Source organism: Labeo rohita, chromosome 19 (genome assembly GCF_022985175.1).
Source record: "Labeo rohita strain BAU-BD-2019 chromosome 19, IGBB_LRoh.1.0, whole genome shotgun sequence".
Taxonomy (NCBI): Eukaryota; Metazoa; Chordata; class Actinopteri; order Cypriniformes; family Cyprinidae; genus Labeo; species Labeo rohita.
The window spans coordinates 28,403,353-28,431,146 of NC_066887.1; the positions used below are offsets into that span (position 1 = coordinate 28,403,353).

Genomic DNA, 27,794 nt, shown 5'->3' on the forward strand with positions numbered 1-27,794 from the left:
TATTTGAAAGCTGTCATGTTACACAAACATTTTAATGAAAGGCAATATAACAGCAGGAGCAGTTTTACATGAGGCATTCATGTGCAAAAATACACCAAACATCTGTAAAACTCATCAAACAGCCTTTTGAAAGCAACATAAATAGAAGTTAATATGTGAATATTTCATGTGACAATTATTAAAAACATGCATTGGTGCATTAACATAGTGCACTGTAAAATTCACTGTTTTAACAAACATTTTTTGTCAATATGCATCATTACATGATTCAATCTTTGAGCATAATGTCTCGTTGAACACAGGCCTTCCCATACTAACAATCATTTGGGTCAGTGTTTTGTTCAAATGTAAATTTTGTTGAGGAATGTTGTTGTTGGAGGGAATTTAAAGGCCTGAAGTTTATGCAAACACATGGAAAATTACTCAAATGTACTAGTAATGACGAAAACAACATCTCAGAAAACTGCGCCTTTGGCATATACGCGTGCTTGGTTCAAATGATTGCGTTTACAATTTGAACCATAAAATGCTTCAACCTGATCAAACATGTCCTTCTAGTTTAGGGATTTTTAACAACCGCATTTGGAAGAATGTAACACCAAAACTTTAATGTACATCATACATGTTTAAATGATGTCAGATGTTTCATAAATGTGTTTATATTACACAAAGGTCTGCTTTAACACATTTAAAAGAAGCAGTTGTGGGTTATTTGGCATTGCAGCTTTTGCAGAGAATCTTTGATCCATCAGGGAAAAATCCTGCTCCAACCAGAGACACCGAACACTCAGAGCACTTAAAACACGGCTGATGCCACTGACGCTCCTCAAACGAGATGTACTTCCCTTCTCCAAAACCTGAGGAAAAGATTCAGAGGTATTTCTTTGTGAGAAGTGGTCTGTACAATCTCAAAACAACATACCCTGGTGAAAAAAACAGCATATGCTGGTAGGTATGTTTTGATGCTGGAATGCTGGTTAGGTAGGTTTTGATGTTGGTTTAAGCTGGTCCTTTGCTGGTTTTTGCTGGTCATGTTGCTGGTCAAGGACCAGCATAAACCAGCAAAGGACCAGCTTAAACCAGCATCAAAACCTACCTAATCAGCATTCCAGCATCAAAACATACCTACCAGCATATGCTGGTTTTTTCACCAGGGTAGTCATGATTAAAAACATTGTTTAAATTGTTTCTGAGAATTGAAAGGGTTCCACTATAAGAAAAGTCAGTAAAAAATAGGGCACAATGTGTTAATATGAGTTTCATCTATGTTTTATCTATATTTTGCATTATGCATCGCATAGTGTTGTGATTTATGGTTACAGGAAATGCCTGTAAATTAACGCTGCATTATTATGTAACTTCTAACCGCCCTCTAGCGGTTGAAGCATAAAACTACTTACTAAAGTTAATTGCGGTAGAATATTATTTAGTTGTGCTTCGGCTCCACTATTCTGCTGCGCGGATGAATCTGGTGTCTTGACGAGCCGCTGTTTTCACGGTTACAGATTATCACCTTATCACTGCGAATTTCACTGTCAACAAACTTCAAAACTCTCTCAACGGAAGAAGGATGGATATCTTGAAAAAATATGTCTTATGGAGAGGTAAGCAGCTTATATGTCGTTATTTTGACTTCCTGAGAACAAGTTTTAAAATAACGCTTCCAAAGTTTGGCAATGTTGACAACGTTCAATGTTAAATAACGCTTATCAAGTAAAGTTAACGTTAAAAGAAACTATAACTCGTGGCCATTTATAGGAAAATAGTTACCAAAGTAGTAAGTGATTTGGAGAATTATATCAACATATTAACATTTTTGTGAACCTAGTCAGTGTGTTATGGGTAACCTTACTGTCGCTGATTTTGGTTTGAGGTTTAGCTGTTGCAAAGATTACCCAAGACTTGTCACTCCTATAGTTTTGAATGGGGAAAGATGCAACGCTCATTATGGCCGCGAAGCCCCGCCTTCTTAATGAAAGAGCCAATCATTGATTAGTAAAGTCAGCGCGTCACTGCAGCTGCCGTTAGAAGTCCAGTTTGCTATAGAAACAATCAGCGTTCTGAGATGTGCACTCAGTACTGCGCATGCGCAGTGGATGATCTAGCCTTAAAAAATAAGCTTTTTAACGCTATAGGTTGTTTGCAATCACGTCATTCTGAGGACACGCGAAATGCAGCTGGAGGGCAGGAAGTGATTTTTCTCTATAGGAATCAATAGCAGAATCTCAAAATTACTGTTTTCAGTTGTTTATGGAAATCGGTCAAATCGAGAAAATTTATTTCATATCGTGTATGAACATCTGCTGTTGCATAAGGTGGAAAAGGCAAGAAATTGACAAAAATTTTTGGGAAAAGTGGCTTGTAAACCTGCGTCTGCGGTCAGAAGGAGAAATCAGATAATGCTTGTGTGTGCGAATGGTTAATAAAAGATAAAAAATATTAAGATATAAAGAAATATATAGATACAGGGTGAGACAGTGAGAATTCACTCAATGCTAAATGCCACACGTACATACAATGCAAATAAGATTATATTTGCAGTTGATGACCGTTGAACCTTGTGAGATTGCGATAAATTGAAGTGAGTCACAGCTTTTTAGTGACTATATGAAAGCGCTATTTGCTCGCTTTCTAGACTATAATCAATTCAGAATTTGAAAAAAATATATATCCTGCATTCTTCATATAAATGTGGGAATCACTTTCGAAAGAGTTTGTTTGCTATCAGGCTTAGTTGCATAGCTTATTTCCACCGCCTCGATGACGGGCAACTGAGGCAGCTATTTCAGTTTAGTTGAAAAATTACTCCTCTTCATAACATAAGAATCACATCCAACATATGTTGTGATTTTCTGTTTATACTTTTCACTTGTACAGTACAGACTTTTTTCCATCTCATCCGTTCTGCTTCTTCAGTCACTCCTGAAAGTTCGCTGCATGTGCAGGGTTTTGTGGCTATTGGTCCTGTTAGCAGCACGTAAAGAAAAACTTTTATTCAAATTCCTTTCTGATTATAGAAAGCGAGCAAATAGCGCTTCCATATAGTCACTAAAAAGCTGTGACTCACTTCAGTTTATCGCAATCTCACAATGTTCCGTTATAATCAATGACGCTCTCGGAACTACAAATACAGTATCTTACATTGTGTCTATGTGTGTCGTTTAGCATTAGGTGAATTCTCACTGTCTCACCCTGTATATATTTATATATTTCTTTATTAATATCTTAACATATTATTATATCTTTTCTTAACCATTTGCACACACAAGCATTATCCGACTCTCCTCCTGACCACAGACGCAGGTTTACAAGCCACTTTTTCCTGCGCTTTTCAGTCAATTTCTTGCCTTTCCGCCCTTATGAACAGCAAATTTTCATACATGATAAAAGATATTTTGTGGTTTCTAGGTTTGACCGATTTGAGCATCTATAAACAACACAAAACATAGGCATTTTTGAGTTTCTGCTAGTGATTTCTATGGAGAAATATCACTTCCTGCCCTCCAGCTGCATTTCGCGCCACAGCAATGACGTCATGTGCAAACAACCTATTGGAGCATAAGGAATGATATTTATGAGGCAGTTTGTTGTCAGATCTCATTGGTGATTTCAAATATGACATTTAATCATAAACTTGGTGAACAGTTTTGGAGAATTTGATGCTTCCCCATTGAAAAGAGATAGGAGTTACACTTGCCTGGCCAAGAGACGTTTCAAAGATGGCTGCCAAGTGAAAAAATGGAACTTAGAGGGACTTAGAGCTGTTGTGACGTCACGCTACATCCACAGCATATCCACCTTTTTTTTAACGTAAGAGCAGGCGTGGCCATTTGTAAATTTTATGGGACTGGCTTCCAGTCTCATCCACGTCCAGTTATTTTTATCTGTACAAAGCAGCTCGTTTTGCTGCTTGATTTTGCAGATTAGTGTGTCTTACCAACTATTTTAATGTATTATCTTAATTATGAGCACGCTGGTTTGTAATGCAAACTGTTTTACCATTTACTACATGTTGTTGTTGTTCTCTTTATTTCCCTGTAGAGGGTTTGCACTTACTTCACGGTTTGGTCAGTTATCCAGATGTGCGACCATATTGGAGATACTCAGATGTAAAAAACAGCATGGAATGCAGGATTAATGTACTACTGAGTACGTTGTCCTGCTAATTTATGCTGTCTAAACCATGGGAAAAAACATGTAGAGACAGCTAACATCTTATAGAGAAGGACTTAGTAAGCAGGAAAGGGCGCAATATTTTGACAAACTGAAGTTAATAGGTGGTAAAGATACGTACGAGCAGTACTGAAGGAGAAGTTCACTTCCAGAACAAAAATTTACAGATAATGTACTCACCCCCTTATCATCCAAGATGTTCATGTCTTTCTTTCTTCAGTCGTAAAGAAATTATGTTTATTAAGGAAAACATTTTAGGAATTTTCTCCATTTAATGGACTTCTATGGTGCCTTGAGTTTGAATTTCCAAAATACAGTTTCAATGCAACTTCAAACGATCCCAAATGTGGTTGTAAATAGGGTTGCAAAAAAGTGGAAAATTTCCAATAAATTTTGGAAACATTCCATAAAATTTTGGAAACTTTCCAGATTTTTTTGGAATATTCCAGGCATTTTTGAAAAGTTTCTGGAAATTTACCTGAAATTTTCCACCCCTTTGCAACCCTAGTTGTAAACGATCCCAGCTGAAGAAGGAGGGTCTTATCTAGTGAAACGATCTGTTATTTTCATTAAAAGAATAACTTTAGTCTTGTCGTGCTCTGCCTGAACTCTGTCTATACTGGTTCAAGAGAGTTAGGGTATGTTGAAAAACTCTCATCGTATTATTCTCCCTTAACTTCAAAAATAATCTTAAAAACATCCTACATTACTACAGAAGTACTGACCCAGTCTTAGCAAAGTGAACATGCAAAGAAGATCAGACATCCTTAACAAAAAAGGTAAAACAACGTTGTAGGACGATTTTAAAGTTGAGGGAGAACAGGAGTTTTTCAACACCCTAACTGTATTGAACCAGAAAAAAAAACAGAGTTCAGGCAGAGCAAGACAAGACGAGCGTTTGACATTAAAAAGTGTATAAATTGCGTTTTTTTTGGTGAAAATAACAGATTGTTTTGCTAGATAAGTCCCTTCTTCCTCGGCTGGGATTATTTACAACCATATTTGGGATTGCTTAAAGCCGCATTTGAACTGCATTTTGGAAGTTCAAACTCGGGGCACTATTGAAGTCCACTATATGAAGAAAAATCCTGAAATGTCTTCCTCGAAAAACATTCCTCAAAAAAATTTCTTTACGACTAAAGCAAGACAGACATAAATATCTTGGATGACAAGGGGGTGAGTACATTATCTGTAATTTTTTGCTCTGGAAGTGAACTTCTCCTTTAAGATATTAACCTAATATTTCATCTGCCTGACCGGAAATGATAAGAACAAACACGAATGTTGTCAAGATTCTTGCCCTGGAAATCCTGGTTCAGTTTGCCCAACTACAAATGCCTTTTGTTCCTCAGACAGTTTTTTGCACTCTTCTCCTTGATTTGTTATAACTTTTGGCAGTCTATAGTACTCCAAATGTTTCTCCCGGTCCGACTGATTAGTACAGCCCAAAACATGACAATAATTGACCATTTTCAGCAGCATCAATCAGCAAAATATGCAATTTTTGTTCGGTTCAGTGGCATTGTTTACATTCAGTGCCGCCAATATGACCAATTGATGACGCGTCGTGAAAACACTCTGTAGCGAAAAAAGGTGGATAATAGCCTTTATTTTTTCCCTCTATTTACAAATATGATGTAAACAGGCATAGACAAATGATGAAAGTATGCAATTTCCCATGAAATCCAGGAACAAAAATATGAATAATTATTATCATCTTACCATAGTGATTTAGGGTAAGGCAAAACATGTTTTTTTTTTTAAAGAGAATTTCATGATGTACTCACTCGTTATTTATATTTAGTTTGTTTCAAGCAAAAACGTTAGTGTAGTTTTAATAGATAATGTCCTGGCAGAAAAGTACGAGTACCAAAAATTATGTACTCAGAATTACATGTAAGACTTTATTTGGCAGATGGTTTTTATTTAGATAAAATGAAAGTATATGGGGACTGGGGTGTCATTGAGCGCCGTTTAAAAAATGCTTTATGTGATTTGTATGCTTTGTTTGTACAGCTTTGACCACTGTGGTGACTACTATGAATACTACTTTGACTTCTATGGTGTTTTTACAATATTTTATTTATTTATTTATTTATTTATTTTGTCACTTTCAGCCCTTTGCCAGTCCTCATTGACTTTCTTTATAAGGAAAAGAGCAGCTTGGACATTCTGCATAACATTTCCTTTTGTGTTCCACAGAAGATACAAAGTAATACAGGTTTGGAACAACATGAGGGTGAGTAAATCAAAATATCTCTTTAATTACAACCAGACCCTTTGCAGAGCTTTTTAAGACATTTAAACATAAACAGTAGATATTTGACCCCATGTTGACTCATAGTTCGTGACCTGGTGGTTGTTAGACTGTTGGGTTCCCAACGAGCAAGCAAAACTATTTCAGACTGACTCAACATTGTGAAGCACCATCTGCCTCCAAACACATGACTCTGTTTACGTGACAACTGTCTCTTGTTTCTGACAAAGCATTTCTGTTAGCAGCTGCAGAGGCTGGTAATAAAGAGTGGTCTTGTTATAAGGGACACTCTAACACACACTGACCTGTGATGGGTTTGTCGCAGGCAGAGCATTTTTGGGCGTACAGGTTGCTAAAGCACTTCACGCAGTATGGATCTTCACCCTGTGTTGTAAATGGCTGTCCGGCAAGCTGGACTTTACAACCGGTGCACAAGAAACATTCTTTATGCCAGGGCTCGTCTCTATATGTAACACCACCCTGAACCAAGAGCTGTAAGAGACATAACCAACAAAAACTTTAATGCACTGACATATGATTTAAAGAGGTTGGCAATGGAGTAAACGCAAAATACTCAATATTTAGATTAATATTCTGATATGTGTAGTTTGCCCTCTTAAATATAATGGCCCCAAAAGGGGGCTTCACAGTGATGCCATTTGGCACTTTTCATCTCACCTGTTTGCAGTGGGCGCAGCGTGGGGCAAATCGTCCCTCGTAACAGGGTACGCAGTAGTACTCGCCCTTGTCTGGGATGAACGACTGGGCGCCGATGGGCTGCTCACAACCACAACAAACAAAGCATTCCTCGTGCCATGTGCAGCCTCCATATTCCAGCCGCTTGGAGCCTGAGAGATCAAAATTATTTCATATAAACTATAAAACAAAATGTTAAACACATTGTCTACATTGAGAGCATTGAGAAGATATTGTTTACATAAAGCAAAGCATTCAACTAATGGGAGCTCTTCAAAGCTTTTCAGTATTTTTGTCTTATTGTCCAGTTAAAATATCTTACAATTCTTGAAACAAGCTAGATTTGATAAAACCAAAAAGACAAAAAACAACCATGCTTCTCAGTTGAACAGATATTGTTTCAAACCTTTTTTTTTTTTTTTTTTTTTTTTTTTTGATATTTTTAATGGAAAATAAGTAGCTAAAAATTACTAATAGAGTCATTAATATATTAATATTTTTTTGATATGTGATATTTTCTTTTTTTCAATATACATTTTTTTTATTTCTACTTTTTTTTAAACAATATTTACAACATTATAGTGTTGTTATGGTTAACTAAGGCTAAAACAAAGTAAAGATTAAAAATAAGGCTGAAATAAAATATAGAATATATATATATATTCTGTATGTGTGTCTGTGTGTGTGTGTGTGTGTGTGTGTATACACACTACACGTTTTTGAACAGTAAGATTTTTTTGTATTTTATATTTTTTAAAGAATTCTCTTATATGCTCACCAAGCCTGCATTTATTTGATCCAAAATACAGTAAAAGCGGTAATATTGTGAAATATTTTTACTATTTAAAATTACTGCTTTCTATTTGAATATATGTGTGTGTATATATATATATATATGTGTGTGTGTGTGTGTGTGTGTGTGTGTATACAGAAATGATAGAAATTAATACTTTTATTTAGCAAGGATGCTTTAAATTGATCAAAAGTTATTATAAAGACAGTTATAATGTTACGAAAGATTTATATTTCATGTAGATGCTGGTAATGCTTCTGAACATTCTATTCAGCAAAGAAACTTAAAATTTTTTTACTCAGCTGTTTTTAACAATAATAATAATAATAAATGTTTTTTGAGCAGCAAATCAGCATATTAAAATGATTTCTGAAGGGTCACGTGACTGGAGTAGTAATGCTAAAAATTCAGCTCTGAAATCACAGGAATAAATTACATTTTAAAATATATTTAAATAGAAAACTGTTATTTTAAATAGTAAAATATTTCAAAATTTGACTGTTTTTGCTGTACTTTTGATCAAATAAATGCAGGCTCTTAAACTTAAAACTGAAACTTAAAAATGTAAATGAAAATGAGAAATGTTGGCTTGCCAACTTACTGAAAATAAGTTTAGGTGGAATTACTAAAAGTACTAAACTGAAATAAAACTAAATGGTAATATTACAAAAGAATATAACAATATGACAAAGCTAAACCAAAGTATGAATCAATATTATAATAAATACTATAATAAAAGTAATAAAAAATGAAATATAATAAAAAATAATGCATTTTCTAAAATTAATTTGAAATTACTAAATACTATAATAAAAATACTAGCATTTGCTGTAGATTAGACTCAAATATAACAGACATAAACAGAAAGCCACAAAACTGTCATTTTGAATTCTTGGGGTTTTTAATTTCAGAGCTAAACCTTGTTTCATGTCTTTTGTAATTTTTAGCTTGTTGCATCATTGCACAATCACTGAATGTGCTTCTACCTGTCTGCAGCGGATTTCCTCCGAAAAACAGCCTCACCTGTTTATGCACTACAGGTTTTCCTCAAATGCTTTTACTGTTCTACGGTTGGCCGATCATGTCCGATAAGTAACTAGCAACTACAAAGGTAAAGGCTACACATGATGTCACACTACACAACTATGTACATGCTTACATTTGGGCCTGAACTGCCCTAGATCTACAAAAGCCTCCTGTGTGGGAGTTCTGTTTGAGGCGTGTCAAAATCGTAGGCTGGAAATGGCACAATGGCTGGAATTTCAATAAAAATGCATGTGGAATTTGGAAATGCATAAGTTGCAGATGCATCGTACAAGTTGGTGGGAAAACGGCTCACCTGATCTATGTATAATGACTGAGAATGGGTGTGAAAATGAGCCCAGAGGGGGACTGAGACGGCGGGTCTGTTTTGAATGAACGAGGGAGGAGAGATCTGCCACTTTCAGTTTGTAATTTTATCCTTTTGGAACTTTCCCCGTCTCTTATTTCTTTCCGAAAAGCTCCAGAGAGACAGAAGCAGGCGGCGGAGTGTAATTATGGGTAACGTAACGCCCGAGTCTTGGCGTCAGGCCTGCAGGCGTGTGCGCGAGTGTGGCCGGAGGCTTTTCTCTCTCAGCTGAGCGTGTCTGTAATCACAATGTCACATCTCTTCTGCCGCACCCTGATACCCAATCAAAACTCATTAACTCGGTTTCTGCTTTAGCGGGCAGGGTGAGAAACACACTTAAACTTCATTTCCTGAAGGATTACATCTGAAAGGTTTTGTATTTGTTGTGTGTATGCTTGTGGTCTGTACAGTCTGGTCCAGTTACATTCAAGATAGTTGTGATTCTTGAGATGTTCAGACAACAGTGAATATGATTTTCTGTCTGTCTATCTACCTACAGTTGAGGTCATAAGTTTACATACACCTTGCAGAATCTGCAAAATGTTAATTATTTTACCAAAATAAGGAGGAATCATGTAGAGGGTGTAAACTTTTGAACCGAATGAAGATGTGTGCATTTTTCTTACTTTGCCTAAATATCATATTTAGGCAAAGTAAGAAAGCTACAGAACATATTTACATGTTTCACAGAAGACAAAATAAGAAAAACATCGAAACATCTTCATTCTGTTCAAAAGTTTTCACCCCCCGACTCTTAATGCATTGTGTTTCCTTCTGATCAGTGAGTGTTTGAACCTTCTGTAATAGTTGCATATGAGCCCTTCAGTTTTCCTCAGTATGAAAAGATGCATCTCAAATGTAAGCATATGCATGTGTGTTTAGCAACTGTACCTGGCATCACAGTCTTCCCACAGGCCACGCATTTAGATGAAAACTCATTGCAGTAACAGTCGTTACACACCAAGGCATCTTCCTGACAGGTGAATGGCTCGTCGGCCAGCGAACGGCTGCAGCGTGAGCAGCGGAAACAGTGTTCGTGATAATGCCTGTCCTCATAGAACAGCTCCTGAACACAGACAGCACAGCAACACATGTCAGTTCAACTGTAAATTCTGTTAAATCATTCTAGAAAAGCATGTGGTAACTGGTTTATTAACTTGAGTTTAGCCCTTGTGACAGTGCATGACACTGAATACCCTGGACAGTTGGAGATAGTATGTGTGGCATGTTGTTTTTAGGCCACTAGAACCTGTTAGTCCATAGACATGAGTATTTTACTCATCATTTTGAATCAGTTACATCATCAAGCCTTGGGTCAAAGGTCACTGCACAGCTGAACGAAAGGTGAAATGAGGTGACGCAGCTGGTTGTGCAGGAAGTTCTATGGCCTGAAAGCATGTTGAAGCAAAACAGATCTTGCTGTTCTCTGTCATGTCCACTACCATTAAAGGAATGGTTTGAGACCTTTGCACAATAAAGGGACATGCTTTACTACTGTCCACTGATCCAAGCTCTTAAAGATCAGACAGCTATGGATGCCAAACACAGAACAGAAGCTTCGCTTGTTTGTCTTAGACACTTGAGATCTTCCAGTAAAGATGTAAGAAATCAGATCTGACAAATATCACCGTTTCTATGTAAACTTGTTCTGTTGATGTTAGTGACGGTATGCTGTTTCTCACAGACGTTAAATCAAAACGGCATTGGAGCAAATATGGTCAGGTCTTATTGAATCAAATTTGAATCATACTTAATTAAAACTGACAAAACAGTGCAAATCAGATTGGCAGATTGGATCGAATTCAGATAGGATTGATCAGTACTAAACTGGATCGGATAAAATCGAAACAAACCAGATTCTAATGTAAATCAACTTAAATCAGATACTATTATACTGAAATTCATCTACCATGGTATTTACGTGCTACTCCAAGGTATTAATAGGATTGCATAATATCATTATATAATGGATTTGAACACTACTGAACTAGTGTAAAACATGTAAATCAAATTAAAATCAAATCAAATTAAATCACAAACTATGGTATTGAAATTCACTACATTAACATGGTAATCCATTTAAACAATAATGAACTGCAATCAGATCAGGTCAAGTCAAAATTATTCAAATTCAAAAGTGAGTCAAGTTGATTCAAATTCAAAACAAATACAGTTGAATCAAACTTAATCTGATTAAACTACATCATATTCAAATCAAAATGAAACAATCAAACTGACACTGCCTTTGCATTAATAGGATTGTATAATAGGATCTAAAAATACTGAACTGGATTAAATCAAATCAAACCAAAATGAATCAGATGTAAATCAAATTGAATTTCATTACGTTTACATGGCACTCCAACTGAACAACAGTGAACTACGCTAGAACAAATAAAAAATGAATCAAATTAAAAAAAGGATTCGAATTGAAACTAATCAAATTAGATGGAATCTAATTCAAATCAAAACAAATACAACTGAATTTAACTAAATCTGATTTAATTACCACAAGTTCAAACCAAAATAAAAATGAATCAGATATAAATCAAATTTCATTTTGTTCCATTTACATAGCACTCCAGCTGGACTAGAACAAATAAAAAGGAAGCAAATGAAAACAAATTAAGTTTAAAATTTAAACAGAACCAGATTAAATTAGATGGAATCTAATTCAAATCAAAACAAATACAACTGAACTGAACTAAATCTGACTGAATTACCCCAAATTCAAACCAAAATGAAAATTAATCAAATTGACACTGCCTTTGCATTAATAGGACTGAATAATAGGATTTAACAATACTGAAGTGGATCAAATCAAATCAAACTGAATCAGATGTGAATCAAATTGAATTTACCTTGATATTCCAACTGAACATTAATGAACTGGATTAGAACAAATCAAAATGAATAAAAAAAAAAAATAATTAAATTAAAACTGACTCAAAGTTGTTTAGATGGAATCTTATTCAAATCAAAACAAAAACGAGAATTGAACTAACTCTGCCTGAATTACTTCAAATTCAAATTGAAACTGTCTTTGCATCAATAGGTTTATAATAGGATGTAAGGATATGGAACTGGATCAAATCAATTTTCGTTACATTTACATGGCACTCCAACTGGACTAGAAAAAATAAAATTTATTCAAATTAAAAAAAGGAATGAAATTGAAACTGAATCAAATTAGATTCAAATCAAAACAAATACAGTTAAATCAAATTTAATCTGATTAAATTACATCAAATTTAAATTTACATCAAAAGAAACGGATTCAAACTCCCACCTTTGTATTAATAGGATTGTATAATAGGATTTAACAATACTGAACTGGATCAAATCAAATCAAAATGTGAATTAAATTAATTTCATTGAATTTACATGGCACTCCAACTGAACAACAGTGAACTGGACTAGAACAAATAATAAGGTATCAAATTAAAAAGGAATCAAATTGACACACTAAATCAATTTAGATTAGTTGGAATATAATTCAAATCAAAACAAACACTGCTGAACTGAACAAAATCTGCTCGAATTACCTCAAATTTAAACCAAAATGAAACTGAATCAAACTAACATTGTATAATAGGATTTAACAATACTGAACTGGAATCAAATAAAATCTAAATGAATCAAATGTGAATCAAATGGAATTTCATTACATTTACTGTACAGGGCACTCCAACTGGACTAGAACAAATGAAAATGAATTAAATTAAAAAAGGAATCAAATAAAAACGGATGGAATATAATTCAAATCAAATACAGTTGAATCAAACTGAATCTCATTAAATTACATCAAATTCAAATCAAACTGAAACTGAATCAAATTGGCACTGCCTTTGCATTAATAAAATTAAATCAAATTGAATTTTGTTACATTTACATTGCACTCCAACTGAACAATAATGAACTAGACTAGAACAAATCAAAATGAATGAAATTTAAAAAATGAATCAAATTGAAACTGAATCTAATTAGATTAGATGGATTGAAATCTGATTGAACTACCTTAAATTCAAACCAAAATAAAACTGAATCAAATAATTTTTTTGAGAGTTTTGCAAGCCTTTGCATTATTGTACCAAAACTTCTCTTTAAAACAGTCCTTCACATGTGATTGATTCAGAGCAGATCAAAGTGTCATACAATAAATTATGTCCTTTTAGCCAGATGACCCACAAATCATCACGTCTACAGATGACTGATGAAGAAGAAGGAAGAAAAACACAGAAAGAGAGCGAGCGAGTATTAGTATTTATGTAGTGTGTATTTCTCCCAGTGGATCTATAACTCAGATGGTGAGCGGCGTGCTGTGGCATCTGCGGCCTGCTCTGTTTGCATTGGCCCTCTGCTTCACTACTCTGTCACGCGTGACTGTGACCAGCTGTGCAGCTGTGCAGCTGTGAGGATGCGAATATATGATGAATGATACGCATCACCTGTAAATGGTATATGGAGTGAATTTATGCCTGTATGTGTGTGTGAACCCAAACACTTAATCATAATACAGATATACAAATGAATGTCTATTTACTTTAAACTTAAAAACTCAGCTTAGCAGCTGAAATTAAAATTAAAATTTTAAGTTAAATCAACTTAAAACTACAAATAATTTCAACTTGCTACAATAAAGTGAGTTAAAATGACTTGTAATTTTATGTTGATTTAACTTAAAATTTTAAGGCAGCTGCTAGACTTAAGTTTTTAAGTTGAAACTGGTGAAAGTGTATTTTTATGAATCCCATGGTTGCTGATCTCACCCGTGAGTTGTGTTCGATAAGCTCTTTGCACTCCTGGCAGGTGTTTGCATACAGACGGTCGTAACAGGGGACGCAGTGGGGAACGTCGTCCACCTGGATATATTTCCTGCCGTACAGAGACTCCTTACAGCTGTCACAGTCGAACGGCTCTGACATGACTCTCCGCTCCTCTCGGACTCCCACAGCACAGTCAGCAGATTGAGATGCACTCTAGTCCTAAAGAAAAACAAGGTTTACAGAAAGTTGTCATTGAGTAATTAGCTGTGAGCTGTTTTAAACTGAGCGTCTCCACATCAGAAAGAAGTGCCGAGCAATTTATGTAGCCTGCAATCAAATGAATTTTGATTTGTAATCAGTGGTAAGTCTTTCGTCATAGTAGGCCTGAAGGTTTTTAATTAAATGACTGGAGTGAATTTAAATGAAATACTCAGTGTGTGTCGAGAGAATGAAGTAAGACAGAGAATGCGAGAATGTCTGCCAAAGGATACACTAGGGATCTGAGTCTAGTCCACTAACTCTGATTAAACAGATAAGCCGGTCATCACGATCCAGTGGGGAAACAAGTGGTCATTTTATATGTGTGTTAAATATGTAATCATAACTGTGTGTGTCCTGGACAGAGCGTGAGAATAAACAGATTCCCACATTGAAAACGCAACAAATCTCCTCTAACTGCTCTGTACAAACTGAAATAACAGTCACAATCCAATTGAACTTCTGTAAGAATTCAGTGAGAAAACATAAAAGGTGCGACCTCTTTAACCACTGCAAAATAATTGTGTCTTGATGTTAAAAGGTGAACGCAGAGACATGTAGTTAAAGATTATGAAAACCATCATTATTTTTTTTTAGCAGTATGCTAAAAATTGCAAAAAATACATTGATGAACTATTCTGTTTTAGATCACCTGGGATTTTTTAAAAGTGCTTTTGGATAAAGCCATTTACTAGATGCATAAATGGGATGACACTAGTCAGATTTTTAACCGCTTTAGAAAAATGTCAAATGACAATTTCAATTCATATGAACATGACCATTTGTTTGTTTGTTTATTTATTTATTAGCTGTGAAATAAGCAGAATAATGTGTATCCAGCCATTATCACAAAATTAAATGCTTAACTCAGAAATGAAATAAAATAAAATAAGAAGGGAGTTTACATGTATGATGCACACTTAAGGATGAATTATGAAGGTATGAATAAATATGAATAAATGAAATAAAATAAAATATTAAATGTAAAAAAAAATTTATTACATTTAACAATTAAATTAAATTAAACTCACTTAAAGTAGCAGTTCACTATCTGGTCTAACTCATCCATTCCATTCCATACTATACAATACAATACAATACAATACAATACAATTAAATTAATTTAATTTAATTAAATTAACACAGATAAAGCAGTTCACTAACTGGTCCAACTCATAAAATAAACTAAACTAAAAAAAAAGATGAACACTTAAGGCATTTCTGGTCCGAACTGGTCTAATTTATCAAATCAAATCAATAAAATAAAATATGCACACTTAAACAGTCTACTAACTGGTCCAACCCATAAAATTAAATACAATAAAATAATTAATTAATAATAAAAAAATTAAAATAAAATAAAATGGGATGACACTATGATTTTTAACCGCTTTAGAAAAATGTCAAATAACAATTTCAGTTCAAATTAACATGACCATTTATTTAATTATTTGTTTATTTATTTATTTGCTGTGAAATAAGCAGAATAATGAGTATCCAGCCATTTATCACAAAATAAAATGCTTAAAACTAAACTCAGAAATAAAAAATAAAATAAATAAAATAAAAAATAAAATAAAATAAAATAATAAAAATTAAAATAAAAAATAAGAAGGGATTCTTATTACACTTAAGGATAAAATATAAAGATATGAATAAATCTGAATAAATTAAATTAAACTCATTTAAAGTAGTATTTCACTATCTGGTCTAACTCATCCATTCCATTCCATTTCATTCCATTTCATAAAATTAAATTAAATTAAATTAATTAAATTAAATTAGCACAGAAAAAGCAGTTCACTAACTGGTCCAACTCATAAAATAAACTAAACTAAAATAAAGATGAACACTTAAGGCATAAAATAAAATAAAATAAAATAAAAATAAAATAAAGCAGATCACTAATTGATCCAACCCATAAAAAATAAATAAAATAAAATAAAGATGTACACTTCAGGCATTTCTGGTCCAAATTTGTCTAATTTATCAAATCAAATCAATAAAATAAACACAAAATAAACAGCAGAATGATGAACTGGTTGTTAACACAAGATAAGCAACTTTTCCTTAATTTAATTCCTTTTAACTTTGTGTTTTGATTGTTTTGGGGGAATCAAGCCCTAATGAAGATGAATGAAGATGGTTGGACACCCAAATGGCCCTTACCATATGTTTAAAAACATACGGTTTGCAATGAAGTAAATGACAAACTTTAGAAAGTGTGTAGTTTTTCTCTCCCTGCATCTCTTGTCCCACTGTAATTCCTGCTCTGCTCTGGCGTCCTTTGTGGGAGTCGTTCTGATTGTAGAACATGCAGATCTAATGAGATGTAAAACTCCCCAGGGGGTCAGAAACATCAGAACTCCCTTTTATGACAGTGATAGCGGAGTCTCCCCCTCTTTCACATCCCGTTCTCACCCCCAAATGAGCAAAATGAGCGAGTGGTCCGCAAACTGGAAATAGTTATGAATCACGCTCACATTCCCCCAAACCCTTTTTGTTTTTGCAAGAAATGACGATAGCAATGCAGTACAAGACACTGAGTGACTCCTGATATAAACAACAGAACATTCCTTTAAGAGGAACAAGAGGTTTGCCAGTCAATGTTTGGACATTCTGTCATATTATTTTCCACATTTTGCAATAATAGTTAAGACAGCATAACTAACACAATAAATAACACAAATGAAATATGGGAATTATGTAGCGACCAAACCATGTGGCTCAAAGAATAATTGTAGTATATTAGAACTGCTTCTTTGTCTAGATTTTAGCTTTGCTCATTCTGGACATCAACCAGCATCATTGGATGGGATGCTTTTTTAACACTACTGAGCTCACACATTAAAAAAAATAAAATAAAACCACTCCCACTTAAAAATAAAGATGTACAAGTCATCCATAATAAAAAATAAAATAATTATAAAGAAAAAAACACACTTAAAGCAGTTCTGCTCCAACACCTGTTCATCCTCATCTAAAAAATAAAAATAAAATAAAATAAAATAAAATAAAATAAAATAATAAACACTTATGGCAGTACACTGTCTGGTCTAAATTGGACTAATTTATCAAATCAATAAAATAGAATAAAATATGCACTCTTAAAGCAGTTCACTGACTGGTCAATAAAATGAAATAAAATAAAATAAAATAAAACAAAGATGTAAATATAAAATAAAATTAGCTTAAAGTAGTTCAATATCTGGTCTAACTCTAAAATAGAATAAAATAAAATAAAATAAAATCAGCACACTATCTGGTTCAAATTGATCCAATGAATCAAATCAATAAAAAATAAAATAAAATATGCATACTTAAAGCAGTTCACTAACTTGTCCAACTAATAAAATAAAATAAAATAAAACAGATGCAAAAATAATAATAATAAAATAAAAAATATGTATTAAAAATGAAATGAAATTAAATTAAATTAAATTAAATTAAATAATAAACACTTACAGCAGAACACTATCTGGTTTAAATTGGTCAAATTTATGAAATCAAAAAAGTAAAATATAACATGCACACTTAAAGCAGTTCACTAAATGGTCTGACTCATAAAAAAAATAAATAAATAAATAAAATAAAATAAAATAAAATAAAATAAAATAAAATAAAATAAAATAAAAAGATGCAGAAATAAAATAAAATAAAAAATACAGATAAAATAAAATAAAATAAACACACTTAAAGCAGTTTACTGGTCCTACACTCAAATAAAATAACAAAATAAAGATGCACACTTAAATCAGTTCACTCTCTGGTCCGACTCATTGATAAATAAAATAATAAATCATTTTCACACTTACAAAAGGAAGAGAGACTAAAGTATCAGTGTTGTGGAAGAACACGGCAGAACACTATCTGGTCTAAATTGGTCCAATTTATGAAATCAAAAAAATAAAATATAATATACACTTTAAAGCAGTTCACTAACTGATCTAACTCATAAAATAAAATAAAATAAAAAGATGCAGAAATAAAATAAAATAAAATAAACACACTTAAAGCAGTTCACTGGTCCAACTCTCAAATAAAATAACAAAATAAAGATGCACACTTAAATCAGTTCACTGTCCGGTCCGACTCATTGTTAAATAAAATAATAAATCATTTTCACACATACAGAAGGAAGAGAGACTAAAGTATCAGTGTTGTGGAATGTACGTCCTGCAAGCGGAAAGATGAAGGGAATGTGGGAAACATTTCAACTAGCCCCATTCTCAGATCATAGGTGACACTTTCCCACTACACTAACATACCAGAGTCTGTATGACTCGCTTTGTTTAACATGTCAAACTATAACAGACAGCTCACGACTCACAAAAGACTGTGTGCACGTTTGAACCACAGTATTACCTGTCAGGCTATGACTATGAGTTAAAAAGACCTGGAAAATGATGGAAAAAACACATGAAATCAGACCTCATTATTTAGACTGACATGCCTTAACAAAAATCAGATTTTAAGTGCATTTCAAACTAACAAAAACTTCAAACTAAATTTGTCCTCCTTCTTTGTAACAGCCCTATCCTCTAAAGATCAAACCTGATTTAATTCCAAATAACGCTATATAATATTCTCCATTACCTAAGCCTGCCATCTAAAGCAGAACATTGGTGAAAAACGAATCAAATAAATTCCACAGCATTCCCACATGATTAAACCTGCCTCCACAAGGTGCAGATTAACGACTTTGCGTAACAATGAATATTTTCCGATCGACATGCTCACACTTTATCAACAAGACGATCTTAGATTCCTGATGCCGCCCATCCAAAAATGGTACAAACTTACAAAGGCCCCATGCAATGCCAAATCCAGGAAAGGCGTCTCTGTTCTGGTTCCACCTCATATATTTCCTAAGCCGCAGGTCTCCAAAGAAAAAAATGCTGCTAAATGATCTGTAAAACCGAACATTAGGACAACAAAAACTTTCTTTGAATGCGGTTTCCACAGGTATTCAATGTAGAAGTCCAGCTTATTCAATGCACCATGTGTTATGAGAAGAAAATGTAATAAATCCCTAATTTTACACAAAATCGCTCACACTTATTGAAGCACATAGTACATGTTATTCAGCAGCTGCAAAAGTTTCCAACCCTATTGTTCAGTGTATGGGAAATTAACCAGCTGGTTAACTGTGTGTGTGCCCTCTGGTAGCGATTTGTTTCCTGAAGTCTATGTGCCAATGAAATTATTGCTATTGAACACCTGCAGGCCAAATGTCAGTGTTATTAAACCTTTGTTTCATTCTGAAGCCATTCTAAATGAAACCATCAACGCATATTAAACGTGCTGTTTGTGGATTTTTAATTTATTCCATATTTAGAGCGCCACAAAAAGTACTTAATGTCCACTTGCGTGTAAACTCGCAGTTAAATTTAGCATTTCCCATATTTCTGACAGATGTTCAGACTGTGAGTTTGTAGGTTTGGGAATGAAATGTGAAGAACTCATTTTATTGGAATAAACAGCAGGAAAAGTGAGAATGGGAAAACTTAGAATTCTAGAAAATTCTTTTTTAACTCGTAATAAAATATTAATATTTATCAAAGAGTTAGTAAGTATTAATTCATATATTTCTGACAATTTACTAGCTGAGAGTGTCAGACTGGCAATTTGAGAAAGACTTGGAATGAATAAAGTGAAAACTAAGAGTTCTGGGAAATGAAGCAAACTGTAATTAAAGCAAAACTCAGATGAATAATAAATACCAATTTGGGCTACGTAAAGATGTTTAATTTTCAGTCTAATATCTTGGCTGAGATCTTGGGAGGGTTGTTTACTCTTAAAAACAATGTGTCTTCCTTCCATGGGACATGTTCGAGCCAACTTCTGCTGTTTAGCAAACAGCACAGCCGTCATATGATGCTTATTAAAGGTTTTATTATGTGAGGAGAAGGGAATGCGTTGCTTTCCTTATCCAGTTTTTGGCATGTATTCTGAAAACATTCCCTTAGAATGGTTTCCCTTGATCTTAATACTATTTCAGGATCACTATGTTTGACTGGTAACACAATCATGTGCTAAATATAACAGAGTTATGATTCTGATCCACCCATTACGATTCAAAAGGTTTTTACTACAAGCTAAATAATTTCACAAATGCATCAATATTAACAGGAAGATTCAATATGGTCATTTGCAAAATGCATAGCACAGCCACGTAGGGTACATTTACACGCTAAAAACAAAACAAAACACTTGTTTTCACAAATGTGCACACCCAAAATGCCTTTGTTGTGTAAATGAACGAGTTGAAAAATTGCTTTTTTCACTTTGCATCCAGTGACTCCTTTAAGGCAGTTTACTATCTGCTCCAGCTCATCCAAGAAATTACATAAAATAGTAAAAAATTAAAATGAAATCAAATTAAATGCACACTTAAGTAGTTCAGTATCTAGTCTAACTCATCCATTAAAATAAAATAAAATAAAATAAAATAAAATAAAATAAAATGAAATGGCAGATTCAAATCTATATTGGACAAATGTGAATTTCTGCTGAATAATTTTAAATGTAAACCCTGTGTTCTTATCTAAAATTTAAAAATTGTTGTATAATATAACAATATAAACAATTAAAAAATATACACTACCAGTCAAAAGTTTTTGGATAGTAAGATTTTAAAACAGAAACCAGTAAGTTTTTTAAAGAAGTCTCTTCTGCTCACCAAGCCTGCATTTATTTGATCCAAAATACAGCAAAATCAGTAATACTGTAAAATATTTTTACTATTTAAAATAACTGCTTTCTATAAATTATAGGATGTAATACTTTTACAGCATACTTTAGCAAGGATGCTTTAAACTGATCAAAAGTGATGATAAAGATATTTAGAATGTAACAAAACATTTCTAATTTAGTTAAATGCTGTTTTTCTATTCGTCAAATAAACCTGAATTATTTAAAATGTAAAATCTCAGCTGTTTTCAACATAATAATAGTAAATGGTTTTTTTTGAGCAGCAAATCGGAATATTAGAATGATTTCTGAAGAATCATTTGACTGGAGTAATGATGCTAAAAAATCAGCTTTGAAATCACAGGAAAAAATTACATTTTAAAATATATTCAAATAGAAAACAGTTATTTTAAATAGTAAAAATATTTACTGTTTTTGCTGTAATTTGAATAAATATGCAGGCTTGGTGAGCAGATAAAACTTCTTTTTAAAAAAAATCTTACTGTTCAAAAACATTTGACTGGTAATGTAAACATTACATTATAAACTTAGAACTAAATATAAATTAGAAATGTTGTCTTGATAACTAACTGAAATAAACTGACCTAAATGTAAAAGTATAAGAATGACTAAAACTAAAATAAAATTAAAGCTAAATAGAAATACTTATTAATTATTAACCAAAACTGTAAGACTAAAATGACAAAAACTCAAAAAAAAAAAAAAAAAACTTCACCTAATGAGTATTTCATGGGCAATTATTGCTCAAAGCTAGTTTTTACTGCAGTCAAACTGCGGTGACATCATATGTCAAAGTTCTAACACTTTCACTGAAACAAAAATAAATATTTTTATTCTTTTAAATTATTAGTTGACGTTTTAATATTTTTGTTGTGAGTTTTTGTCATTTTAGTCTTATAGTTTTTGTATTTTGTTTTTGTAGCTAACAAAAAAATTCCAAAAAAGAAAAATTCACTCAGAAAGATAATACCATATGAAAATACCAAATACCATACTTTAGGCCCGGTTTACACTAGTGCAAATTTAATTTTAAAACAGCATTTTAAAATGTAACCGATCCTCATCTACACTGGCGTTTTCACTATGTTTCAGAAACGATCTTTGTCAACAATACACAATTGAAAATGCAGGTCACATGATGAGCATAATGTTATTGTTTACACTGTAAAACATTGTTTTCAAAAGTCTCCATTTTGGTCCGTTTACACTAAACGTAAACAAGTTTTCAAACTAAAATGGCGAAGTCTGCAGCGTTTTCGAAAGTCTCTGTTTGCAGGGGTCAAAAAACACCGAAGTAGTGTAAACAACAGGCATAACCATAGCAAAAATTATGTTTTAAAATCAACACTGGTGTAAATGCAACTCCAGTTGTGGAATTGACTCTTTGCAAGAATCCACCCTCCTTAGTTACTGTTGCTATGTGTGACAAACAAAGCTCTCACGCTACACATCGGCTGCATCCGAAATCCTAGTCAGCTGACTTGCTGCCTCACTGCCTTATCAGGAATGACTTTGAGCCTTCAAAATCTGATGTTTCTCTGCCTTGGAATGCTGCCTCTGAAGGTCTCATCTTTAAAATGTTGTCATTTTTTATGAAATTTAAGCAACATACTGTTTTGTGGCTTTTTAATGTGTTGTGACAGATCACTGTGATATATTGACATGTGAACCAATCAACTTTTCATAAAAAAACACGAATGAACATCAGAACGTATGTTATTTCAACAGTGAAAAGACATCAGAACACACAATGTACACCGAAGTTAATCTACTCTCCTGTCTGATTTGTTTGTCGGTGGATTCAGCATTATGATTGGCCAGATCACCTGTCAATCAAGCTTTTGCAAAGGGTCGATAAATCTAAGGGCAAAATTTAAATCAAGCTGAGCTGACATTTAACCCTTGTGCTGTGCTGAAATTCCAATACCTGGTTTGGTATTCCTAGTCAAAAATGACCAGCCTTTTAAATCACTCTAATTATTGTACATTACCACCAAATCTTAGATTCAGTCTTTGGTGCATAAGCTAAGATTAATGAGGCTGAACAAACAAGTAATTTCAAAAACAAATGCAAAACCTGTACTAACTGAAAGAAAAGAAGTAGCAGTTTCTGGGGGAAGGGGGGGTATGTACAGAAATTGTTGTTATATCCAGTGTGAGTAAGTTTTAGTCAAAAGCTGCACCATTAACTAGCGTTAGGAAAAGAAAATCCTCTTTTGGTCAAAATAACCAGAACACAGTATGAGGTTTAAATCAGTTTAAGTGAATACATTTAATCAAAATATTTAAATAGACAACTTCAACAATAAAGTCATTTTCTAAAAATTGTCTGAAGAGCACATTTTTTACAGTGCAGTATGTCTGCAAGTCTAGTGTTCTTCACTGGCATGTCTCCAGCTATTGTCTCTCTGCCCTCTACCACCCTGTGGGAATGCCACTGTGGTCAGGGCCATGGTCGGGAAGAATTTGATGGTTTCAAAAAGGGCAAACAAAGGCATTTTTCTGCCTAAAAATGGTACATTCCACTCTTCAGGCAGAGAAAAACCAGATGGAGTTCTTAGAAGACCAACATTTCTGCCAGTTACTCATGGAGAAAGATTGCACACAACACGCCAGTTTTTGGGCCAACCAAAAACATTATGTGGTCACAGCCCCCCACCTCAATTTACACCCATCCGCTCAGACCCCATACCGACATGTTTTCTGGATAAGAGTGGAAACTATTCCACTTGGTGCCAAATTCACTACGCCTGGAAGTCGCTAATGACATCATACAATCAGATGGTGGAAAAACCGAGGCGTGCGAGTGTGGACACCGCAGTTGGCTTGTGGATAGAGAGTGAATGCCGATGTTAGTCTTAATTACTCTTTTACAAGCCATATTTACCCTGCTTTATAAACAAGCATCATATTTACCTCACTGGCGCCTTCCCATAATGCCATGTGCTATCCATGTCTGCTGTTACAAGGAAACTAAATGGGGCAGCTCTTTAAAGTTAAGGATAAGTTAGTGTTGCAGTATGCTGTACGTACTCCGAACCTTCAAATGACTGTGCCATTAAAAGATAATTTCTGTTTGGACACCATTGGAAAACTTTTATGCATATTTGATTGTGCACCCAATTAGAAATTACAAGAAAATTGTGTGCATTTAGTGTTGATTATTAAAATATGTTTTAAAGTCTGTTAAATTTTGTTTGACATTACATGAATAGTCCACCTAAAAATAAAAATCCTCTCATTGTTTACTCATGTTGTTCCAAACCTGAAGATATTTTGAGCAATTTTCGTAACCAAAAAGTTTTGGTTTCCATTGGCTTCCATTATATTTTTGTCCATATATGTCTGGAACTGAATCTGTTACTGTTTTGTTATGAACTTTCTTCAAAATCTTCTTTTATGCTCTGCAGGAAAAAAGTAAGTCTTAAAAGAAGATGTTTTGAAAAATGTTGGTAACCAAACCATTTTCTTCTTTTATGTTCTGCAGTAGAACATAAGTCTTAAAAAAAGATATTGTGAAGAATGTTGGTAACCAACCAGTTTTGGTTCCCATTGGCTTGCCTTGTATTTTTTTTTCCATATAATGGAAATCAGTGAGAACCTAAACTGCTTGGTACCAACTTTCTTCAAAGTATCTTCTATGTTCTGCAGTAGAATGTAAGTCTTAAAAGAAGACATTTTGAAGAATGTTGGTAACCAAACAGTTGTGGCTCCCATTGGCTTACCTTGTATTTTTGAGCATATAATCGAAGTCAATTGGAGCTAAAAGTGTTTGGTTAACAACTTTCTTCAAAATATTTTCTTTTATGTTCTTAGATAAAAATGAAAGTTTTAAAAGAAGACATTTTGAAGAATGTTGGTAACCAAACAGTTGTGGCTCCCATTGGCTTACCTTGTATTTTTGACTATATAATTGAAGTCAGTTGGAACTAAAAGTGTTTGGTTAACAACTTTATTTAAAACATCTTTTATGCTCTGCAGGAAAAAAAAAGTCTTAAAAGAAGAGTTTTTGAAGAATGTTGGTAACCAAACAATTTTGGTTCCGATTGGCTCACCTCGTATTTTTGTATAATGAAAGTCAATGAACCAAAACTTTTTGGTTAGCAACTTTCCTCAAAATATTTTCTTTATATTGTGCAGTAAAAAATAAAGTCTTAAAAGAAGATATTTTAAAAAATGTTGGTAACCTATCAGGTTTGGTTCCCATTGGCTTACATTGTATTTTTATCCAAGTAACTGTTTGGTTACCAGTTTTCTTCAAAATATCTTCTTTTATGTTCTGCAGTAGAACACAAGTCTTAAAAGAAGATATTTTGAAGAATGTTGGTAACCAACCAGTTTTGGTTCCCATTGCCTTACCTTGTTTTTTTCCCATATAATGCAAATCAATGAGAACCTAAACTGCTTGGTTACCTTTTATGTTTGTCTATATAGTGGGAGTCAATGGAAACCAAAACTGTTTGGTTACCAACTTTCCTCAAAATGTCTTCATTTATGTTCTGCAGTAGAACGTAAGTCTTTAAAGAAGATATTTGAAACAATATTGGTAGCCAAACAGTTTTGGTTCTGATTGGCTTAAATTGTTTTTTAGTCCATGTAATGAAGGTCAATGGGAACCAAAACTCTTTGGTTACAGACTTTCCTCAAAATATCTTCTTTTATGTTCTGCAGTAGAACGTAAGTCTTAAAAGAAGATATTTTAAAGAATGTTGGTAACCAAACAGTTTTGGTTCCCATTGGCTTACGTTGTATTTTTGTCCATATAATGGAAGTCAATAAGAACTGAAATTGTTTGGTTACCAACTTTCTTCAAAATATCTTCTTTTATGTTCTGCAGTAGAACATAATGAAACAGTTTTGGTTCCCACTGACTTTCAATTATATGGACAAAAAATACAATGGAAATCAATGGGAATCGAAACAGTTTGGTTCCCTACATTCTTCCAAATATTTTATTTTATGTTTTGCGGAAGGAAGTTAGTCATACAAGTTTGGTATGACATGAGGCTGAGTAAGTGATACCAAAATTTTCATTTTGGGTGGACTATGCCTTTAAATTACCAAAACTAAAAACGGTCAAATTAGGTGTTATAATTTATGCTTTGAGCTTAGTAAGTCCTATGCTTCAAAAAGGCTTCATAAGGACCTGTAATGTCTGCCAAAAAGTCTTTCACTTCTACACTGAGTACTGGGGTAGTTCTTGTCTGCAAGACATTGACTCATGTGAGGGACAGCAAAATAATTTCCACAAGGTTTTAAACCTCATTAATCAATGCAGATTGTGTGGTTAAAGTTACGGTAAGGTCTATAAATCCTGTCCGTAGTGGAAAATGCTCTTCTATTCATCATTTTGAAAACTGTGGCTCCATGAATCTTACTCAGAAAGAGTGAGTGTCCACAAAACTGCATCCCTCAAATTTATGTGCACCAGCAATGAGCGCCGCAATTCCCTCCAGTTCAACTACAATTTCAGAGCAGTCACTATTTGGCACATTGAGTCTCAAAGACCACTAAAGCTGATGAACTGATCTGATCTGTCTCTACCTCACTCTTCATACTTTCAAGGGAATATCAAAATGCAGTGGTGCAAAACTATCAGATGGTAATACCAGAGTAAGTGCTGTGGAATTTTAGTCTAGTTTTTTTTTCACAATACACATTGTTTTAAAAGCTTCTAATTTGTAATTGTCCACACTTAACAGTTTAGAGCTGGGTATAGGATAGTTTTACCTCAAAGTACATGGTACATTAATTTGGTAATCATTAGATGTGGTGTATTTAAATATACCATGGTATGATTGGTATCAGGAAATCTGGGAAGGAGAAAAGACACTGGGGACAAAGAAGTGTGGGCAAATTCCATCTTAATACTGGTGAGAAACACAGAGAGATATCGTGTGTGTGTGTGTGTGTGTGAGAACTGCCTGTATTCTGGACAAAAATAACTCACTTTTCATGCTGCCTTTGTCGCCGAGCCCCTGGGGTGCCATACACACACATACACACACACACACACATACAGTTCAATGAAACTGTCATTGTTTTATAGAAAATGTAAACTGTACTACTTTGAGCCTATTCCAAAGTTACTGTACTGCAGTGGAAATGAACAGCATGAATTCAGTGCTGCTTTAAGCTTTTCAACCAGGCGTCCATAGAGTATATATAATCCATTATATATGAACTATCTGAATGAATTAAGTACTAGTTTTAGTTAAAAATATAAATAATAATTAAAAAAACCAAAATGAGAAAAAAAGTAACTAAATGTTTAAATAAATAGAACTTAATTGATCTGTAAATACATCAAATATACCAAACACATCTCAGAAACTATTAAATCAGGAAACAATAGCAAGAGTTCCCCTATAGACATTATTAGAAAAAAACTGAATACTTTTTATTTACTCTACAGTAATTAGTTGAGATCTTACCGTAGTATTGAAGTGTCCAGCTGATCTGGCCCTGCGCACAGTGTGTAAAGTCTGTCTGTGAGACACACAGTGGTGTTACTGCAGTTTTTCCCATGAAACACATCACATGGAGTTGATCCTCCCACTGGGCGAGACATTTGCACTCTTAGCCCGCCCACATCTGACACACCAAAACATCCAAACCTTCAGCAGCTTTGAGCTTATTCTTAAGCCCATGTCCAACATGGAAACTTTATGGAAAAACTCCCACACACTCTTAAGGCAGCACTTAGTCATTTTGGTCAGGGACAACATAAATTTAACATAAATTTAA

General features: G+C 33.7%; 1 protein-coding gene across 2 annotated transcripts; it reads right to left on the bottom strand.

Moving 5' to 3' along the window:
• fhl3b (four and a half LIM domains 3b) lies at positions 1-27,572 on the bottom strand. 2 transcript variants are annotated; one of them, XM_051137706.1, is made up of 7 exons: positions 27,482-27,570; positions 26,998-27,025; positions 14,079-14,294; positions 10,201-10,375; positions 7,109-7,278; positions 6,736-6,922; positions 1-857 (listed from the first exon to the last, which is right to left on the bottom strand). In XM_051137706.1, the coding sequence occupies exons 3-7, from the start codon at positions 14,232-14,234 to the stop codon at positions 709-711; spliced, it is 837 nt and encodes a 278-aa protein (XP_050993663.1). In that variant the 5' UTR covers positions 14,235-14,294; positions 26,998-27,025; positions 27,482-27,570; the 3' UTR covers positions 1-708. The 2 variants fall into 2 exon arrangements, with proteins under 2 accessions (XP_050993663.1, XP_050993664.1); XM_051137707.1 differs by lacking the exon at positions 26,998-27,025 and having other exon boundaries at positions 27,482-27,572.
• Between the last annotated feature and the right edge of the window lie 222 nt (positions 27,573-27,794).